The sequence below is a fragment of the Crocodylus porosus genome, unplaced genomic scaffold (assembly GCF_001723895.1).
Source record: "Crocodylus porosus isolate Cpor-Errol unplaced genomic scaffold, CroPor_comp1, whole genome shotgun sequence".
In the NCBI taxonomy this organism is placed as follows: domain Eukaryota; kingdom Metazoa; phylum Chordata; order Crocodylia; family Crocodylidae; genus Crocodylus; species Crocodylus porosus.
The window spans coordinates 60,755,083-60,775,146 of record NW_017728950.1 but is presented as its reverse complement, the minus strand read 5'-3'; the positions used below and the strand labels follow the sequence as shown (position 1 = coordinate 60,775,146).

General features: G+C 41.3%; 1 protein-coding gene across 2 annotated transcripts in view; it reads left to right on the top strand.

The window, feature by feature from the left end:
• SMARCA2 (SWI/SNF related, matrix associated, actin dependent regulator of chromatin, subfamily a, member 2) overlaps positions 1-20,064 on the top strand; it is a 190,649-nt gene that overhangs the window by 20,186 nt on the left and 150,399 nt on the right. For both annotated transcript variants that reach the window (XM_019554883.1, XM_019554884.1), the window contains exons 4-6: positions 13,830-14,159; positions 15,564-15,665; positions 18,170-18,419. In XM_019554883.1, coding sequence (XP_019410428.1) covers positions 13,830-14,159; positions 15,564-15,665; positions 18,170-18,419 — 682 coding nt within the window. The remainder of the gene's footprint in view (positions 1-13,829; positions 14,160-15,563; positions 15,666-18,169; positions 18,420-20,064) is intronic.

Sequence of the window (20,064 nt, the reverse complement as noted above, 5' to 3'; positions counted from 1 at the left end):
CGACGCTGAGAGGGAAAGAAGATAGATACACACATACCCGTTACAGTGGTTCGCGATGTTGAAGGAAGTGGCTCGGAGTGAGCGTCTCAGTCCATAAAGTCCGATTGCGGGGGTCCTCTTCGGGTGGGGCGGGGTCATCCGTGGCGGCGAAGTTCCCCCTGCTACATGCATTGTATGTCCCGGACTGGCCAGAGTGGGCACTGTGCAGAGAACCCACAGACCCCCGCCCACTACATGCCAGATTCAGTGGCTACTCTGGCCAGCTTGGGACTATGCTGCATGCAAGGTCTGCTCTGGGACCTGTGCTGACTGCTGCACCTACCCTGGACTGGCTGAAACAAGGGCCATAGGTGCTGGATCTGGCATATGGGTGGGTAGGGGGGTTCGGGACTGGATATGTGTGGCTGCTGCTTGTGGTGTGGATCCTAGAGCGGATGCTGTGTGTGGCGCCTGTTCTGGGCCCTGTGTGCAGATCCAGTTCAGCGTGTGTGGGTCCACTCAAGACCCAGGGGCAGCACTGGGGGGCAGGTGATGTGGTTCAGTAGACTGTATTTGGCCTGTGAGCCATATCTTTGATGCCTGTACTTTAAATAAACCCTTGCTCTTTTGAATGTGCAGTAGGGATAGATAATGAAAGGAAAGATGAGCTTTTCATTATGGGGCTAGCCTGAACTGGGGGGACTAAATTCAGCTCCCTATTCTGCCACATCTTTCAGTTTGGCTTCAGACCAGTTGTGTAAGTAATACTGTATATGCCTTGGTTCCTCATTTGTGAAGTAAAGGGGACAGCATTTCCTTCCCCTTTGAGACTGTTGAAAGGATACATGCATTAAAGCTTGTGAGGTGCTCAGATTCAGTGAAGAAAGGGGACACTTAAGTGCTTAAAAAAGAGAGACTGCAGTGGCCTTCTTCCAATTAGAAACGTGAAACCAGATTCCAGCATAAGTTTTTAATAGGCATTTGCCAAAAAAACCTATTCCAGCAGCAGGCATGAAGCTGCCTTCCTCCAATCATGATTCTTCCTATGATGAATCTTAGTGTGATTCCCTCCCAACATGGCAATGATCCTTGTCTCTCCCTCTGATGGCAACTGTTGATCCTTCTGGATCATGGTATATGCATGATAGGTCAACCAGACCTTTGACATGTACACCTAGGCAGGAGCATGGAAGAGTGGAGGCTGCCCAGACCTTCCATTCCTGCTTCAGACCATTGAGACAGAATCCAGAAGCATGACCGAGTCCGGGAGTTCAGTGCCTTGATAGCTGTATTATGTGGGTACGGGAATCAAGCTGGGCTCTCCCGCATGGCAGATTCCTTGTCTAAGATACCCCAAATACTTAATTTCTGCTTCTAATTCTAATAAAGTGTGTGTGCTCATGAGATTGTTTTAGGGGCCTAGAGAGGGAAAAATTTTTTTTGTCCGTCTGTCTCTTATTGCAGAGACATAGCTGTGCTAGTCTGAAGTCAAGTAGAAGTCAGGGTGGAATTATACCTTGTAGACTAACCAAAGTGTGTGTGTGTAAATCATAGAAAATTAGGGTTGGAAGAGACCTCAGGAGGTCATCTAGTCCATCTGCCTTCACAAAGCAGGACCATGCCCAACTATATCATCCCAGCCAAAGCTTTTTCTAGCTGGGTTTTAAAAACATCCAAGGATAGAGAGTCCACAGCCTCTCTGAATAACCTGTTCCAGTGCTTTACTAGCCTTCTAGAGAGAAAATACTTCCTAACATCTAACTAAACTTCTCTTGCTGCAACTTGAGACTATTGCTCCTTGTTCTGTCATCTGTCACCACTGAGAACAGTCTAGCTCCATCCTCTTTCAAACTCCCCTAAATGATGCAGCATCATTAAAAAGTTATTTTTTTCATTCATTTTAAGGAGCAAGCTTTGTTGCCAAGTACAGTGTTCTCACATGCAACTTTCAGAACAATTATATATATATGAATGAATTGCCTGTCAAGAATGATGGGCGGGGGGAGCTTGCTAACCCCCTCCTTGCCCCGCCATCCCCTCTGTCCCCCTCCACCAGCACCCTATGCCACTGCTGCCTCCAAGGAGCAGGCCTGGGGTGGGGAAATTATTTGAATTATTTGGGCTGCAGGGCTATGTAGGGAGTTTTGGTGAGCTGTTGCAGGCTGGGTCAACACCCCTACCTGCTCACCAAAGCTCACCAAAACTCCCTAAGTGGCTCTGGCCCTTTGCTGTCACTGTGTGGCAGTCCTGGCCTGGGACCCCCACAAGCAGGGCCTGGCCTGCTGGATGGGATGAGGTTGTTGGCAGGAGTATCATCTGGGAGCAGGATGGGTGGGCAGGGCCTGGGTTGGGATCTTGGGGCAGTGACAGCATGGGGCTGGGGCCCAGGGCAGAGCTGCAATCTGCTTCTGGTACACTCCTGATGGTGGAACTGGGCATCCATCACAAGGATGTGAGGGCAGCAGGTCATGGCTCTGCTCCAGGCTCCAGCCCCATGATGTCATTGCCCCAAGATCCCAGCCTTGGCCCCACCTGTCTGCTCTGCTCCTGGATGCTGCTCCCTGCTTGCCTACCTGTGTTCCATCCAATCCACCTGGCCAAGCACGCCCTGCCCCCGTGGGCTCCGGGCCGGTCTCCATGTAGAACCTGCCCACCTGCTCTTACAGCACCCCCGACAGCGGGTGCAGGGCAGACGGGCTGGAGTGCTGGGGCAGTGGGACTAGGTCCAGTGGTGGTGGTGACCGTAATGGTGGCAGCTGGAAGGAGCCACTACCACTGGGGCTGCCAGGAAGTGGAGCTAGTTGCTGCACTACCCCAACCCCATAGGAGCCAAGGGTGGTGGGACCAGATCCATATGCTACAGCTGGGCCATGCCTCAGGCAGGGTAAAATCCACTAGCAGGCCAGATCCAGCCTGTGTGCCGTATTTTGCCCACCGCGATCTATGAAGTGCAGATCTACCCGGCCTTCTAGCTCTTATTGGGCTCTGAACTGAAATTATAAATATATAATCTGGTTAATGTTTTACTTAGATATGCAGTGAGAAGCAGCTGGTGAAATTATAATTCATTTGATATCCTCTTAGTAAAGACCCAGTCCTGAAGACATTTACACATGTGATGTCACTGTAAGTACTTGAGTGATATTGAAGGCAACAGGACTATTCCTTGAGTGATTCCAGATGACTGGAAAAAACTGGTCATGCCAACAAGGAAAACAGGATGATTCGAGTTGGTTTATCTGGGTTAGTTGCCTGATTGATCCCAGGCAAAACAATGAAAAGCTGATATGGGGCCACAGCTAATAAAGAATTAAAGATGGGTGCCTGCTTAATGCCAAGCAACATGGCTTTGTGGAAAATATGTCATGTCAAACAAACTTGACATAGTATCTAATATTATCATCATTAAGTTTGATTGTAAGCAGGTATTGTTCTGGATTTGTACAGTGCATAGCATAGTTGGGCCCTGGTCCATGTCTGGGGACCTTAGGTGCTATAATAAGTGGCAATGGTAGTGGTAGTAATAAAAGTAACTGCGTTAACATAATAGATTTTTATGAGGCATTTGAGTCAGTTATGCATGACATTCTGATTATACAAAATCAATACAACCCACAGTAATTCAGTTAAAAACTGGTTACCTGATAGCTTACAAAAAGCAGTAGTAAATAGGGAATTCTCATCTGATTTGGGGGGAGGGGTTCTAGTGCAGTCTTGTAGAAGTCTGTTTTTGGTTCGGTGTTATGCCATATCTTTATGAATGATATGAAAGAAAATGTAAAATCATTGCTGATTAACATAAGAAGATGAAGCAAATAGTGTGATGGTAAATTATGAAGTGGCATTGCCAGTTTTATATAGGTGATTTGTAGTGCTTAGTTAATTGGGTTTATTTGAATAATGTACCTTTTAATCCCTCATAAAAGTAAGATCATTCATCTGGGAACAAAGTGGCTGACCATGTATGTGACAAGATGGGGTCTGTATCTTGGAATACAGTGGGTGCATATACATATGCAGTTAGTGTGCCTGAATAAGACCTGGTACAGTTTGTGCCAGAGTTTATTGTGCTTGGGTGCAGTGTTTACATATGTGCCCAGGACTGCCCCCCGCCAGCATGTTGAGCAGGGGCAGTGCAGCCTGAGCTGGCAGAGAGGGTGGGGGGGCTTAGCCTGTCAGCCTGGAGCTGCCCCACCCCAGCTCAACATGTTGCAGAGGCTATATCTGGGGCATGAGGGTGCTACAGTGTGGGACTGCGTGACAGGCAGCCCCACACTGTAGCACCTGCATGCCACACCAGCCCTGATCAGCATCTACACATGCATGGCAGTGGAGTAAATATACCTACTATAGGGTAGTATTTGTGTCGGGTAGTACTATCCTATGGCCTAGTAGCGCTGCCTATGTAGATAGTGATGTGTTACTGCAGAGTGAATTAGTCAACTCCACAGTGCAGTGCACATGTAGATACCCCCAGTGTCACTTAAAAGGACTTAGAAGTTATATAGGAACATTAGTTGCAAGTGAACTCCAAGTGTGATGCTGTAGATAAGAGGATACCTATATGCAGAGTAATGGTAAGTAAAAATAGAAAGGTTGTATTCTAGAAGCAGAAGTGAGACCTTTACAGTAATATCTTGTCCAGTTTAGGTGTCCACACTTCCAAAAAGGATGTTGAGACATTCTAAAGGATTCAGAAAAGGTGTGCAGGAATCATTTGAGGTCTTTACTATGTGTCTTTGTAATAAGGAAATGTATGCTTAATTATGAGGCCTACCTGAGAGAAAGTTAAGAGGTGATCGGAAGCTTACAAGTACCTACATGGGGAAGAGATTTCTCATGAGAGATAGCTCTTTATTTTAGTACTAAATGGAATGTTTAAGTATTGAATCTAGACCAATTCAGATAAGATATCTGTATGTACCATATGAAGCAGGGGAGTCAAAATACGGTCTGCGGGTGGGTCTTTCTCTGGCATGCAGCAGGATCCTTGTTCCTGCCTGCCCCAGGCACAGTCCAGCTGTGACACATCCTGCCACCCCGTGGACTCACAGTGGGGTTGGGGCATTTCTGTAGCTGGACTGTCTTTCTAGGCAGCCCAGGCAGTGACGGCTCCTTCTGGCTGGTGCCACCGCTGGCCCCAGCCCTATGGTTCTGGAGGGGACCTGCGCTGCACAGTCCTGACCCTGCACCTGCTCCGGACTCGCCTGTCCAGGCTCAGCAGCAGTGGCACAGGACAGAAGCTGTTGCTCTGCGTGGGGAGGGAGAAGCTGCCCTTCCCCCTTGCCACCACTGGGCCATTTCTCCTGAAGCTATTGGGACCCTGTGCCATGCCAGGCTGCCCTTTGTTTGCTCTGTAGTGGTGACAGCGGCGTAGATACAGGGCAGCCTGGCATGGCACAAGCTTCCAGCAGCTGCAGCAGGAATGGCCCAGTGGTGGTGAGGGGGAGGGGCTGCTTTTCTCCCCCACACTGAGCAACAGCTTCTAACCTGTGACACCACTGCTGAGTCTGGACAGGCGAGTCTGGAGCAGGTGTGAGGCGTGTGGAGTTGCGGCTGTGCAACATGGGTCCCTGCCGGTACCATAGGGCTGGGGCCAGCGGCAGCAGCAGGCAGGAGCTGCCACTGCCTGGGCTGCTTAGAAAGGCAGTCCTGCTGTGGAGCTGCCCCAGCCCCACTGTATGCTGCAACAGGATGGCAGTACAGGGTAGGCTGGGTTAGGCCTGCGCTCTGGTTCCTGCTGATCTGCTGTGGCAGGGGTGAGTCCAGAGTAGGTGTAGGGTGGGCTGGGGCTGTGTGCTGCTGGCATTGGTGGGGAGGCACCCCAGGGTGTATGGGCTCCAGGCTGTTGTGGGGTAGGGACAGGTGCTGAATGGCTTAGGGTTTGCACATGGGGGGGTTCCCATGCACACCCCACCGTAACCTCAAACCGTCCCCTGCAAACCCTACAATCACACCCTCCTGCACACACAGTCACACACCCCACAAACACTGCATCCACCTACACCCTCCCCCGCAAACCTCCCCTGCACCGATCCCCCCACAAACGCATGTACTTCAGGGTGGAGTCCCGCTCACTGCTTTGTGCGCACATCCCACCACATGTGCACCCCCCCACACCCAACTCCCACCCCCCCAGCCATGCTCCCCCTCCACACACCCTACAAAACCCATACCCACCCACACATCCCCACAAGCACCCCCCATACTCACCCACATCCACACACCCACACCCCCTGACAAACTCCATACCCCTCCCCCTTGTAATATACAGGAGTAAGACCTCATTTTGAGCCATTATACAATCAGCTGTATATACACCACACAGATACCCACAAATCAGCACTTATTGTCAACATTTGATTTTTAATATATAATTTGTTTTTTTTCCAGTTCCAAGATGGCAAACTCCCTTCTCAAAAGGAGTACTTTTGGGGCAAGGGGGGGGGACTTTTGGTGGCAAAAATTAGGGGTTAGGGAGCAGGACTTCCAGTCCCAAGATGGTGAATGAGGGCAAGGCACCTGTCCAGGTTCGGGGCTACCCTTGCAGTACTCAACAGCTCACCAAAACTTGTTAAGCAGCCAGCCCTCCACTTGAAATAATTGCCTGCCCCTGATATAAAGGTTCACATAAGGTACATATTTTTAACACTGAAGATGATTAACTATTGGAACAGCTTAAGTGGAGATATGGTAGATTTTCTATCAACTGAAGTCTAAATCAAAAAACTGTGTGTGTGTGTGTGTGTGTGTGTGTGTGTATGTATATGTGTGTGTGTGTATATATGTATATGTATATATAAAAATGTATGGTGGAGCTCAAAAATAAGTTAAAATCTTGGTCCAGAAGTCACTGTGTGAAGTTTTTTGGTTTGTGTTCATGCCCAAGGTCAAGTGAAGGTGAATGTAGAAGATCCCCTCTTGCTTTAATATCTGTGAATCTGTAAACACAGATTGAGACTGAAAAAATGGAAGATAAGTGCACAAAATATTGTTTGCCTTTTCCAACAACTAGAGCAGCTGTTGAGTACCAACACTGACAGATACGGGGAATGATCCTTACCCAAGAAACTTACAATCGAAATTGAGCACAGGCCATTGTATTTCCTTTTGGACTTTCTTGTAACGTTCAGACTTCCATTAATATAGTATTTTAAGAGAGAAAAATCTGTATTGATGTTTCCTGAGCAGAATATTTCGAATGAGAGTGGGTAGTCTGATTCTTTCCACTTCTCCCCCCCAAATTGATGTACAATTTTCTACCTGACTGTGGTATGCAGTTGCCAAAATTGTGTGAGCAAAATAGATGTTTGCATATGCAGGTGGGCAGCTAGAAAAATAATAGGTCATTTGAATGTGCAGTTGCAGAAACAACAGGCATGCCGCTGCATGTATATAGTCTTGAAATCAGGCCCAGACTGCTTATTTGCCAGTAAGGATTATTTCCCAGGCAAGCTTGTACAGTATTGTGGGAGTAATGATTCTTGCAGACTGCAGTAGGGAACAAGGGAACTGCCACTTTTTTGGCTTACTTTTGATGAGCAAATCAAAAAAATGTTCTAAAAAGCTAAATCTGCAGCCACTTTGTCATCCTGCTGATAAATGTCTATCTGCTGTCTCAAAGGCATTTGCTCTTCAGGTTTTTTTTTTTTTGACTAAAGATAATTACTAAAATAAGTTATGCAGCTTCATTATTTAGATTCTGTTTTTTTCTTTTCCTTGGGTTTAGTGGAATGCTAGTCATGCAGAAAGAATCTCTCTCACTAGCTGAGACAGACTGTCACATTTTTAATGCAGTCATACTGCGACAGGATGATTTTACAGAAATCTGACATTAATTTGTTGTGGGGGGAAAGCCTCTTGAATTGGTATCTCTCTCCCCAACAATTCCCATTTCCTCTTCTTCTATCAAATTTGAGAAGAGATAACATTTTATTTCCTGAATATTTCCAGTCACCAATTTTCTTGTGAAGGTTTCAACTTCCTGTGTTTGGCTGATGCTTCTGTTTAATCTTGGTAGATTTGTTTTTCTTACATGTAACATGTTAATATAAAGAATGGAAAACAAGTTGCCCTTGTTTCATGTTTAGTGAGATTATGTAAACAACTTTAACTGAATTTATACTGTATTAACAACAACATTCTGCTTACGTTAACTTACTGTACCAAAGTATTAATATGGGCATTAGATGTCAATAGACATTGATATAGACACTGAATTTTGCTGCAGATTGTTGAAGTGCTAAATAGGGTTATGTAGGGAATCAAACATTTTTTTTAAAGGGAATAGGATGAAATCTGAAGACAGGTAAAGGATTTAAATGTGTGATTTTTATTTTACAAGAGAAAAATAAGACCTGACAAAACAAAGTAAAATTCTATGCCTGGGAGCTGGAATACAATAAACAAAATTATTGTAATATGTCAGTGAAACCTGGGCCACTTTAAGGAGACTTTTATGTGTGGTGCTCACAATTGATTAAAGAACTTGAATGAAACATAAGCATTGCAGGGTTTTAAGATTATTGGGCTTAATCTCTCTATACATTTTTAATCACACAGTATTTGCTGAACATTTTGTTACAAAGCTACCCAAATTTGGGTTGACTTACACAGTTCTCTAAGTTACTCATACTTCATAGATAATATTGACATCCACTAGCCCTACTGTTCTTAAATTAGCTGTGCTTTTTTTATGTTTCTTTTATGCCTTTTAGAGATAGGAAAAGATCTGTTAGGCCTGCCAGTGCAAGATTGTCAACCTACCATTTGTTTTTTCCAGTTCTAGTTTTAAATGACTGAGACATTTGGGGCTTCCATCCATTTTGCTCAGCAGACAGTTTCACAAGAGCTATGTTAGCACAAGTATTCTGGCCTCATTTCAGATGGGATATAGTATACTTGAAAATTGTCCTTGTTACTTCAGTTGACCAAGGCATTCTGCATTACATGTTCTATGGCTGTACACTGTGAAACTCTACTGCTTCCTTCCATTAGGTGGATGAAATAAAAACTAATTTCAAATTTCATCTGATTGCTGCTAAATCTGTGTCCCCTTCCTTCAGCCATTCTTTACATTGACCTCTTTCATAAAAATCAGCTGGTGATCTACCACTAGTACAGTTCCACAGATGCTGGAATGCAGAGTCCTAATGCAGGTGGCCCATAAGCCTTTTCTGGAAGTAAATGATTTCTAAGTAGGCCATCGGATGCTTGTGTTCCAACCATCGCCCACAATTAGTAGAGTCGCCTGGGTGCTAGAGTAATAGTAGGGACCTTTCTGAGGAACAAAACATCCTTGGTCCACAATAGAAAAAAAATCCTTTCTTGCTTGATGTTGGTAGTTTTCAAATAGCAGGATATATTTCCATTACTTGCAATCTGGACAAGTTCTGTGCATTCTGTTCATCCAGTCTTTCCTCAAAGTAATTCTCTCCTGTCCATTATTGCATTTGTATTACTAAATTTAATCTAATGTAGGCAGAGTGGATTGATTTAAATCAGAGTGACTTAAATCACTGATATTAATCATGATTTAACACAGCAAGTAGGAAACCTTGATTTAAATAATCAATTTCAATCTTGTTTTACATTTATACTTGCTAAATGTTTTTCTAACAAGAGGCAGGTTCACAGCAAAATACAGCCTTTGACATTAACTCTGGTTAGCACTAAGAAGTACAAAAGAGCGATGCTATATTTGTACATACTTACTGCATACTTTTATGTAGTTTAGATAATTTATTCCAATTCTTAATTTTTACATTTTTGTCATGTTGCATTTTATTTACTTAGATGATTACTTTGATCCCAGTTTGCCAAGCTGGAAATGAACTGGAAACCAGAATTCAATGGAAAATATAATGACTCCCTGCATTTCAAAATTGTAAAGTAAAACAACCTTAAATGTACTTACTTTATCTTTAATACCAGCAGTTTAATAAATTAAAGGAAGTTTTAACTATACTTGATGAATTAGCAGATTCTCAAAAGTATTTTGCTACTGAAGGATACACAGTAAAGTGGATAATTTGTCACTCCAAGGGGAATGTAAATTATGGTAAATTATCCAGTAGTGACCAGTGATCAGGATACATTGATATGAGGTGATATATGAAGCAGTGAAGGGATGCTGGTGGGGAATCGGAGCAATGGAAAATTATACCATAGAGGTGAATTATCTCACATGAGAATTAACTAGAGTTGACTGTAAGTAGGCATTGAATAGAATTTTCAAAAGTGCCTGGGCACTTAATTCCCATTAAATCAATTGGAGTTGGTGTCTAATGAGCTTAGGCACTTTTGAACACCCTACTAGGTGCTTGCCTACATCATAGAACGACTAAATGTCCTTTAAAATATGGCCCTGTGCTCTTCAAGATCTTAGAATCAGTTGGTATAATAATTTCCTAGCTGGCATTTATTTGTAGATTGGAAAAAGAAAACAAAGCTTTCTTGCGTTTTCACTTCCAGTTAATATTCAGTCTGCATGTGTTGGGTAAGCCAAAGCAATGGCAATCCAAAGCAAGAACTTTAACACAATAGAATCTAGATATTAGTATATTTGGAAAAACATAAATATCAGCACTTGCACTACAGCAGAGATTGAAAATAACATAGGTAATTAGTGGAGTATAATACTGTGACATTTAGAATGATTGAATTGATCTCAAAATGATGGTTTCTCCATGTAACTCATGAAAATTTGAGGAGCGCTCTTTGTTACACGGTATTTTTATTTATGTAAATTATTGTTATTTTTTAAGTAAATATTTTAAATTGGTTTCCTTTTAAAGAGCAAACAGTAATTTGTATAAAACTGGATTTGAATGAAATACTTAATTTTTAAAGCTTCTTTTTTTTACCCACATTACACATAGGTACCTATCTTCACAGTATTAAACTCTTGATTACCAGATACCATCCCTGTCTTTGATTTTAAGTTCCTAAGCTAGCTACTTTAGGCCATTACTACCTAATAATTAGTAAATGTGCACAGGTTTTAAACGTATCTGTTTCTCTCAAATAAAATTATCTATGTTGGGACATTCTCCTAGCTTAAAAAATGTTTCCGTATTTCAAGGTGAGTCTGTATTTCATGGTGCATGGGCCAAATTCATTGCTGGCATAAATTCAGTTGAAATCTTTGTTGATGACTTACTTTTGGCAAGATGTATTTGATCCTTAGATTCCCATTAATTTGTTTTAGTCCATTTGCTTTTCACCATTAAGGGCTCTTGATAAGTATGTAAAACTTTCTCTGGCATTGGTGGACCTACAGACCCATTGCCTGATGTTGCTGTCATCTTGTCAGGTTTTCCAGGTGAAACAAAACAGGGCATGGGTAAGTCAGGCCTGAGATGGGGACCTTTCCAAAGAAAATATTGTATATTATGGAATGTCGCATTAGTGATTCCCTCTGAGACAGTAATGATGTATGTCTGAGACTGTTTTAGAAGTGTTTTTTTTTAACAATTTATTGACAATTCCTTTTAATCCCTGGTCTTGTAAATCCAGTCTTCCTTACTATTGCAGAGTTCAGAGGAGATGGAGAGAAACTATAAGTAACACATCTCTACAAACCTCAAGGAAATCTATTTCTAAAAGATAGAAATAGGTGTTTGCGCCATCCTATTTTGCCTAATTTAATAGATTTTTATAGCCAATGGCTTGCAAGATAATGGACTTTTAAAATCTGTCAGTAAATCTGTGAGACCAGGATACATTAGAAGGGGAGAGGAGAAACCCTCTCTCTGGAAGGCAGCTTTAAAAGTAATGTTAATTACAAGAGGATGGGCTTTTATGTTTTCTTTCTTTTGTCATGCTGTAGTAGTTGATTGTTGTATGCTTGTAAAATGACATACAGAGAAAGATATTTGAGGCCATGCATTTTTTTAAATGAACGGCACTTTTCAGAGGAAGGGGTTAGTGGTCAGAAGGGCTAGTGAAAAAAATGTGTGATAAATGGAATTTCAGTGTAGTTATCACATGCTTATCTGTACCAGGGGGGTTGAGTGAATTTATGTACAGGTTTTGACATTCAGGTTTTGACATTCTTTTTGCCAATATTTTTTTCTTTCTGTCCTAACCTCATGCTGCTTAATTTCTCCTTTCTTCAAGTTCTTCTTTACCTTTTTTTTCCCTTTGGTTAGAACATTATTAACTCAGTCTGCCTGTCTGTTGCCTCTGAATATACTTGCAGCTTCTCTCCCACCTACAACTCATTTTTCTGGGTCCTTCTTTTGGGGAAACTCCTTTCCATTTTTTGGGAAACCCCAAGTCCTCTCCTTCTTCTATCTCAAGTGTTTATAAAGTGCTCTTTATGACAATCTTGGTGCTCCTCCAGCCTTTATCTCTGGACCCTGGTTTTCATGAGTTTGCAGTTCTACCGTATTACCATGTTTAAACTTAGCATAAACCTCAAGTTTCTTCAAAAACAGTTGGCATCAGTATGTGCTGAGTTCGGAAGTCCAGAGTATCCCTCTGTTGCCATCAGTAGGACAAGCAGAAAAAAGAAACTGAAATCAGGAAGACTTCTAAGTCTCCTATGTAATTTGCAATTTTAAGGAGGATGATGTGGGGCTGGGATTGACTGTATTGACCCTCAGTACATCCAGATCAGCCCAGGATAGAGCTATGTGTGGGGCTGTAGACCCTTGTGGGTACCTGAGCATGAGCTCCTGACATCTGTGACCTATAACTTGGTTGTAGCACATGGAGATGAACAAAAAGGACTTCAGTTTTTTATGTTGGGTAGTTCTAGTAATTTAAACTTTTATACTGTATTTTTATAAATGTTTCTTATGTTTCACAATACTGGTATTAAGTAGGTAAGATGGGGAAAATTAGATGGAAGATTCATAACATGTCCATTAAATCTTGGTGCTTTGACCTGAGTACTCAGAGATGAGGACATCTAAATCTAGTGGACAGTTTAAAATTTTAGACCTATTTGACTTGCCTTGGTACAGTGTATAAGAGAGAAACCTTGAGAGTTGGATGTGTTTTCTGAAGTGGGCTTTGGCTTTGACACATTGTAATATTGGGCATTTCACTTAAAATTTCTGTCTCTCTTTTATATATGGAAGTTGTGACTTAGAAGTGCTATCCTGCTATACAGGAGTCTTGTGAGGGTCAAGTAAATAGTATTTGGAAGGAACAATTAAAAGTCAAACTTAAAGGCTGCCAGAGGCAGAGGGGCAATAAGATATGCGAGTTCTGTCCCTTCAGACCTTCATCTACCAGATCTTTTTACAGTGTGACTATTTCTAGCAGCTTCTTCAAAAGTGAACATTTTTTTCTTGAAAGTGGCTCTTCAAATTCTCCAACATCTAGATAGTGGAAGGTGCTGAGTATTGTTTGGCCAGTATCAGCCTTTAATCAGCATAAGTTGGAGCAATTGTTTACAATTTCTGAAGAGTGATTTAATACCTGTCTACTCCTATACATAAATTTTGGAGGAATGGATAGTACCTAAATTCTGGAAGAATGTATAATTGCTTTTTTTTGAGAGGAGATGTGTCTACATCAAAATTAATATGTATAATCTCTATCCATTGCAAAACAGTCAAACTACCATATTTATTCAAATCTGATGTTTTTTTCACCATTCAACATGAGGAAGGATGCAAGTACCACCCAAGGGTAGGTGGCTACTGTTACTCTGTCCCCAGCCCTGCTTGTTGTCCTATAGAATTTGAGATCACATTTTTATCTTGACAAAAAATATTGCAGCTAGAGTAGTTTATGAGAAAATGTGCATACATTTGGGTATTTATAAAGGTAACAACTTCTGTGGATCATGGGCTTAGGTAAGCAGGAAAGTAAATTTGTCCTCCAATCATTTCTAGGTTATATGTCTCCTCACCCATCTCCTTTGGGAGCACCAGAGCATGTGTCCAGTCCAATGTCCGGAGGTGGCCCTACTCCACCTCAGATGACACCGAGTCAGCCAGGGCCTATGATACCAGGAGACCCACAGGTTATGAGCCAGCCCAACAGAGGTCCTTCACCTTTCAGCCCTGTTCAGCTGCACCAGCTCCGTGCTCAGATTCTAGCATACAAGATGTTAGCTAGAGGTCAGCCTTTACCAGAAAATCTTCAACTTGCTGTTCAAGGGAAGAGGACTCTGCCTGGAATTCAACAGCAACAGGCTCCTGCAAACTATACCCGACTCCCTGGTAAGTAAACACAGGCTGCAAACTGTTGGTCAGATTTTGCCTTAAATTATGCCCATGCAAGATTATAAGAATTGGTGCTGTGCACATGTAAATGAGAACCAAATGTATATGGAATAAAGTTCACCTTCAAGTTGGCATGAGTTGCATAAAATCACTATGACAGCCAGTTTAAAAAAATGAGATGAAAGTAATCTTGTGTACTGCCCCTGCCACGCTTGTGGTGCTAATCACGTTTTATTATTCTGTTTTTTTTTCTGTCTATTATTGATAGGCAGAAAACCGGACAGAAAAACCAAGAGAAACTGTCTCACTGTAGAGAGGAAATAGCTGTATGGAAGGCACTGCCAACTGCATAAAGTAAACTGAAAAATAGAAATATTTTCCTTTTTTTTTTTTGTCATAGTGTTAGATAGATGTTACAACCAGCATAATAGGTAAACAGTTTTGAGACAAAAGTGTGCTTTTTAAAATTTGTTATATGGTATTATTTTAAGTGTACCTGCATTGCATTTTCTGAACAAGGTGTTAAAACTCTTCTACTATGGTGTGGGGTTTAATTCACATATACAGAAAATGTGTATAGTAGTGGTATGTTACCACTTTCTCTCCTGAAAAAGGTGTCCTTTATCTAGGTAGATGTGAATTGGTTATAACAGGAGTCTCCTTAATGAAATGAAATGCATTTATTTTTGGCTTTTCATTTCTTTTGGTTCCATTCTTTTGGTTGCTGATTCCACCCTTGTGGGGGAAAGATTCCAAATTATTTAGCAACAGTATTAAATATCCTTCATATATTTCTTTTTGCGCAGTGTGTTTTGTGACTAGAAGCTATAAAAACTTAATCTGTGTTTTTAAAAGTTTTTAAAAGTTAATCTCTTCCTGCTGTTTGCTATTTACCTGAAGGAAAAACTCTATGGGTAACATCATAACCTCTACCAAACAGAGGATTATGATTTTAGGCATGGAATAAGCAGTGAGAGCAGATTTACAAAATATACTAATTTATTTTTAAAGAGTTAAAAGATTTCCATTAACTGTCTGTTAGTGGAATATGTTCTTGTCTGCCTTGGCTGCTAGTCAAATAGGTTTGGTCCAAAGTTACTTTACTTTACAGTAAAAAGTTGAGAGTTAAAATGATCCTATTTTTCTTGTCAATAACGATTGTAGTAATTGTGCTAGTTCCTTTATTTCAGTCCACGTGACTTTCTCATCCACTCTTTATAGAAGACTTTATTTAAATATACTTCATTGCATTTATTCACACAGTAGAATCCACTTAAATCCATATTTAATGCATACAATTGTTATTTGCATAAATAGACCTAGACCATTGCACTAGAAAGCAGAATGCTTTCTGAATGGATTAAAATGTCTAATAAGTTTCTTTCCTTTCTCAAATTATAGGTTTTGGGACGTCTCCAATAACTGGTCCTCCAGCTGGGCCAGTACCTGCTTCAGGAATGCCAGGCCATGCAGCTACTATGACCCCTAAACCTTGGACAGAAGGTAGAGAAGACTGCAAAATTAATTTCATGGTGCACATGCAGTTAAGGCTACACTTTATGGATAGGGCTAGGGATCAGGAGGAAGGAAAGGGAATGGAGAAGTAAGAAGGCATAAAGAAGAAATAGTATCAAAGAGGGTCCTCCCACCTACTGTGAATGACTTTGTCAGGTGAAATTAGGCAGCCTAAACATGTAGCACCTTTTTATAATCAGAATGAAATACAGAAGCTGTCTGAGGGACAAGCATAAAACTTAATGAACAGTTAGTTACATTCTGAGCATGCTTAATTGGCTACTGTAAGCAGAAGTTTTTTAAATACTCTAAAGTCCATTTTAGTTTTTGAGGAACAGGGTAGCATTTTTTCTTCACAAATAATCTACTTTATATCCTGATCATTTGGGACTTGATTTAAGAATTGTTTGGCTACTTAAAAATAGAGTAAAAGAAACGCTGCATTAGGAGAATTTAAGAATTTTTTTTTTTTTGAAGGAGTCTTGTTCAGAGATTAAAAGTATTTTAAAATGAAACATGGATATGGTAAAGATGCCTGATATTTTTAAAAGTATTCATCATGTCAGAGCATTTTACATGGAAGTAAATCTTGAGGGAAGTAGTGACAAAATGGTCACTGAGTATCATAAAAAGAAACACCTGTCATGAAATATAGTTAATCAATCTTGCTTGTTGCTCTCGTAGAATGAAGTGCAATACCAGTGTCTAATCAGTTTTTGTTGGAGTGCTCAAAGGAAGGTATTAGTAAGGTGAGAAGGTGAAAGAAGTTACTTAGGGGGTGCAGGTACATGTGCCATTAAGGTGATGTGATAAATTCTGGTACAGTTTGTGCTGGGGTCACTTGCTTCTGAGTGCAGCACGTGCATGTGTACCTGGGACAGCAGCAGTTTGAACAGGAGTGGAACAGCCCTAGGCTCTGGTTGGTGGTGCTGGGTGGTGGAGCGGATGGCTGAGGCATGAGGGTGCTAAAGTGCAGAGCTTGACGGCTGACAGCCCCTGCACTTCAGCACTCTCATGTCTCAGCCAGCCCCTGTCACTCTCTGCACATGTTTCAGTGCATTTAATTACTTTGCCATAGAATAGTACTGTCCCCAACATTATGGCGGAATTAATTAATTTCTTGTGCCCTAGTACTGCTACGTGTGTAGACTGTGGAGCTTTACTTCAGAGCTAATTCATCAATTCTGTGGTAAAGCACATGTGGAGATGCATCCAAGAAGTAGCAAACTCAAGAGTTTTGTGAGGGTTTTCCAGCTCAAACACTTTGTTTACCATGAAACTTTGCCAAATTGATATGGTTAGATGATGGGAAGTTGTATATTAATGTGTGTATGTGTGTCATATCTTTGAAGGTTCTTTCCCTTTGAATTGTAAGAAGCTTACTGTGTATCTATTTCTATTGCTTTCTTTGGAAGGGAGAGCTATGCCTGTCCCTGTTGTGTTTCTTCCAGCTACTGACTTGTTTAAAGTCTGTGGTGACCTTATTTAATTTTGTACGGCAGTGTGAAGTTTTTCTTTTATATTTTTAGCCTTCTAGGGTTAAGTAGGGGTCAAATTTGGAAATCCTGAAAATGGATCCTGCAGTATTTTTCTACACTGAAATCACAGGACTGTGTTGTCATTAAGCATAAGTTTCAAAGGCCCATGCTCCATGTTCCTTGCCAGTGTAGTACATATGTTTGACAGATGGTGATCTCTGAAGATAAGGCATCTTTTTCAGATAGATTTCAGGATCCTGGGCCTAAAGTAAATTGATTACAGGATTGCAGATATTCTCAGGGTTGTACTTCCTGGTATTATGCTTCTGTCCCCACTACCAAGCAATCAAGTGACAGCATTTCTGTTACAGATGTCCGTTCTCAATGACTGTTTCTCTTACATTTCTGTCAAGTCAGTAACTGCTCAGCCATTCATAGGGAGCCAGGACAAGCAGCACTTCCTTACATATCATTGATGATATGTTCATGTTAACTGATATACCTGACTTAGTTTAAAAGAAGAATCAAGTACTTGAGAATCGTGGTATTTCATCTGGATTAGTATATATTTTAAAAATGTAATGTTATAAGTATATTAAAGTATTTAAGTATATAAAGCTAAGAATTTTAATAAAAGTAATACAGCTAGCTATTTGTCTAGCAGGGCTTTGAAAGCAAGCTGGTTTATGCTGCTGCCAAATTCTTCTGGATTTGTATTTGCATTCAACTTGGAGACAACACACACATAAAGGACGAGAATTTGGTGTTATGCCTGACCTAACCAATGCAATAAGTCTCCCAGTTTGACAGACCCTAGATTTAGTTAAAAACCACTTTAAGTAAAATTTGAAAATTGGAAAGCCTAATACATTTTTAGTTGTAGTTACTATTGTTGAGCCACTTTCTGTAATGTCCATTTAGGATTCTTCTTTAGGCATTGTCATGTACTTCAGTGTACCAAAAAATCAACTTGAGAAGATTTACGTTTGGTATTTCACATTTCTTGTTCTGCAGGCCAAGGCCCAGATATGAGCATTCCTAGTACACAGCAAAAGCTTGCTGTACCACCTCCCAGTGGAAGACCCTCTCCTGCCCCTCCTGCCACCCAGCCTTCTGCAGCCATGCCCGGTCCTTCTGTACCACAGCCAACACCTGGACAGCCTTCGCCTATTGTCCAGCTGCAGCAGAAACAGAACCGTATCAGTCCTATCCAGAAACCACAAGGCTTGGATCCTGTTGAAATACTTCAGGAGCGTGAATATAGGTAAACAGGGTTGCACAAAACTGAAGATCTAAGGATGTGCCTGGATGTAGTTTTTGCTTTGTTTTTAAAGGGGGCTGTTTTTTCCTGCACTTTATAGCTCAGACAGTCTGCTATAGGGATCATAGTTAAAATCAACACTCCCTTCAGGTCTGGGACTGTATTGAGACATAAAACTCTAAAGGATGATTAATAACAAGCTCTACTCTGAACCAGCAGGACACACTGGTACTACTGAAGCCAGAAGGCAGAGTAGATTTGCATCTTAGACTAAATTTAGAGATGCATAGCATAAGCTTTCATAAGCAGAGGGCTCACTTCATCAGTATGATTGAAGTCAAGCTTAAATTTTTAAAGGTGTAATGTACTTGAGTAGTTTGCTGGATCAGGGCTTTAGTTAGATGGAAGCGAAGGATAAAGGTTACAATAATCTAAAATTCTTAGAATCATCATGGAGACTATTTTGCCAAAGTATATCACTCTCAGAAAGTAGTCAGCATCATAAACATACAAAGGAGCTAGAAGCCATGTGTATGTGTGCGCGTATGCGTGTGATCGTGCATGCTTGCACTGATGCATGCAAGCAGTGGAGGTAGTATTTGTTTCTGGAATATGCTCACCTATTGGATGGTGACTGGGATGAACTTTTTATACTATGAAGTGTTTACCCATGTATACCTTAACTGAAAAGGTATAGATTTGAGACAGAAACAATTCTTCAAAAAATGGGCATTTAGCTCAGGCAGTTCCAGTCGAAAGAGACAACTTATGGTAAGTGAAATTTAAATGGAAAGTAGGAGGACCAGGATAGAAGGAATAACTAATCAAGCAAAAGGTGTGTGTAATGGTAAGGGGATTTTCTGGACTGCTAGGAAGTAAAGGAGAACTATTGGGGCTAATGCCAAGACTTTAAAACAAAGGATACTAAAAGTGAGGCCCTTAAATCTATATTTAGGCTTTTAAATGTAGGTAGTGTGACAGAAAAATGATGAACACCCAACTATCCATAATAACGTGGAAGGGATATCAGCCTTCATACCTAAGGACATCTACTAGCCACTAAGTGTCTGGGGTTAGGAAGAAACTTTTTTACTGGGAAGATTGTTATAGAGGTTTTGACTTGTGTCTGAAGCATCTTGCACCTGTCACTGTCAGTGACAGGACATAGCTTCGATGGTCCATTTATTTGATTTGGAATGATGATGGCTATGTACTGAAAGCATAAGGGCCTAGGGAAATTAAAGGAAAAGTAAGGTTCATCTCACTGAAAATGGGGCCTAATGATATTTGCTTCATGCTTTACTGATACCTGAGGGAAGGTATTTAGGATGAACTTATGTAATATGAAGTGTTTAGTAGAAATATTTTAGGAGTGGAGGCTGGTAAGTGCATGTGGTGCCCAGAATTCAGGTTCTGTCCATCAAAAATCTCAACCTTTTGTGTTAAGTGTAGGCCGAAGTACCTTGCTGGATTAAGTTCTTTGTTACCTTGTCCTTGCTAAGGGGTTGTTGATTGAGCTGGCTCCACACAGTTGTTACATGTGGAGCACGGTTCTAAACCGGTTCTGTGTAAAGAGTGAGATTGTCTCTTAACTGTATAAAGTTCTTATGCAACCTTTGGCTACAGCTGCATCTTATCCATTATAAAA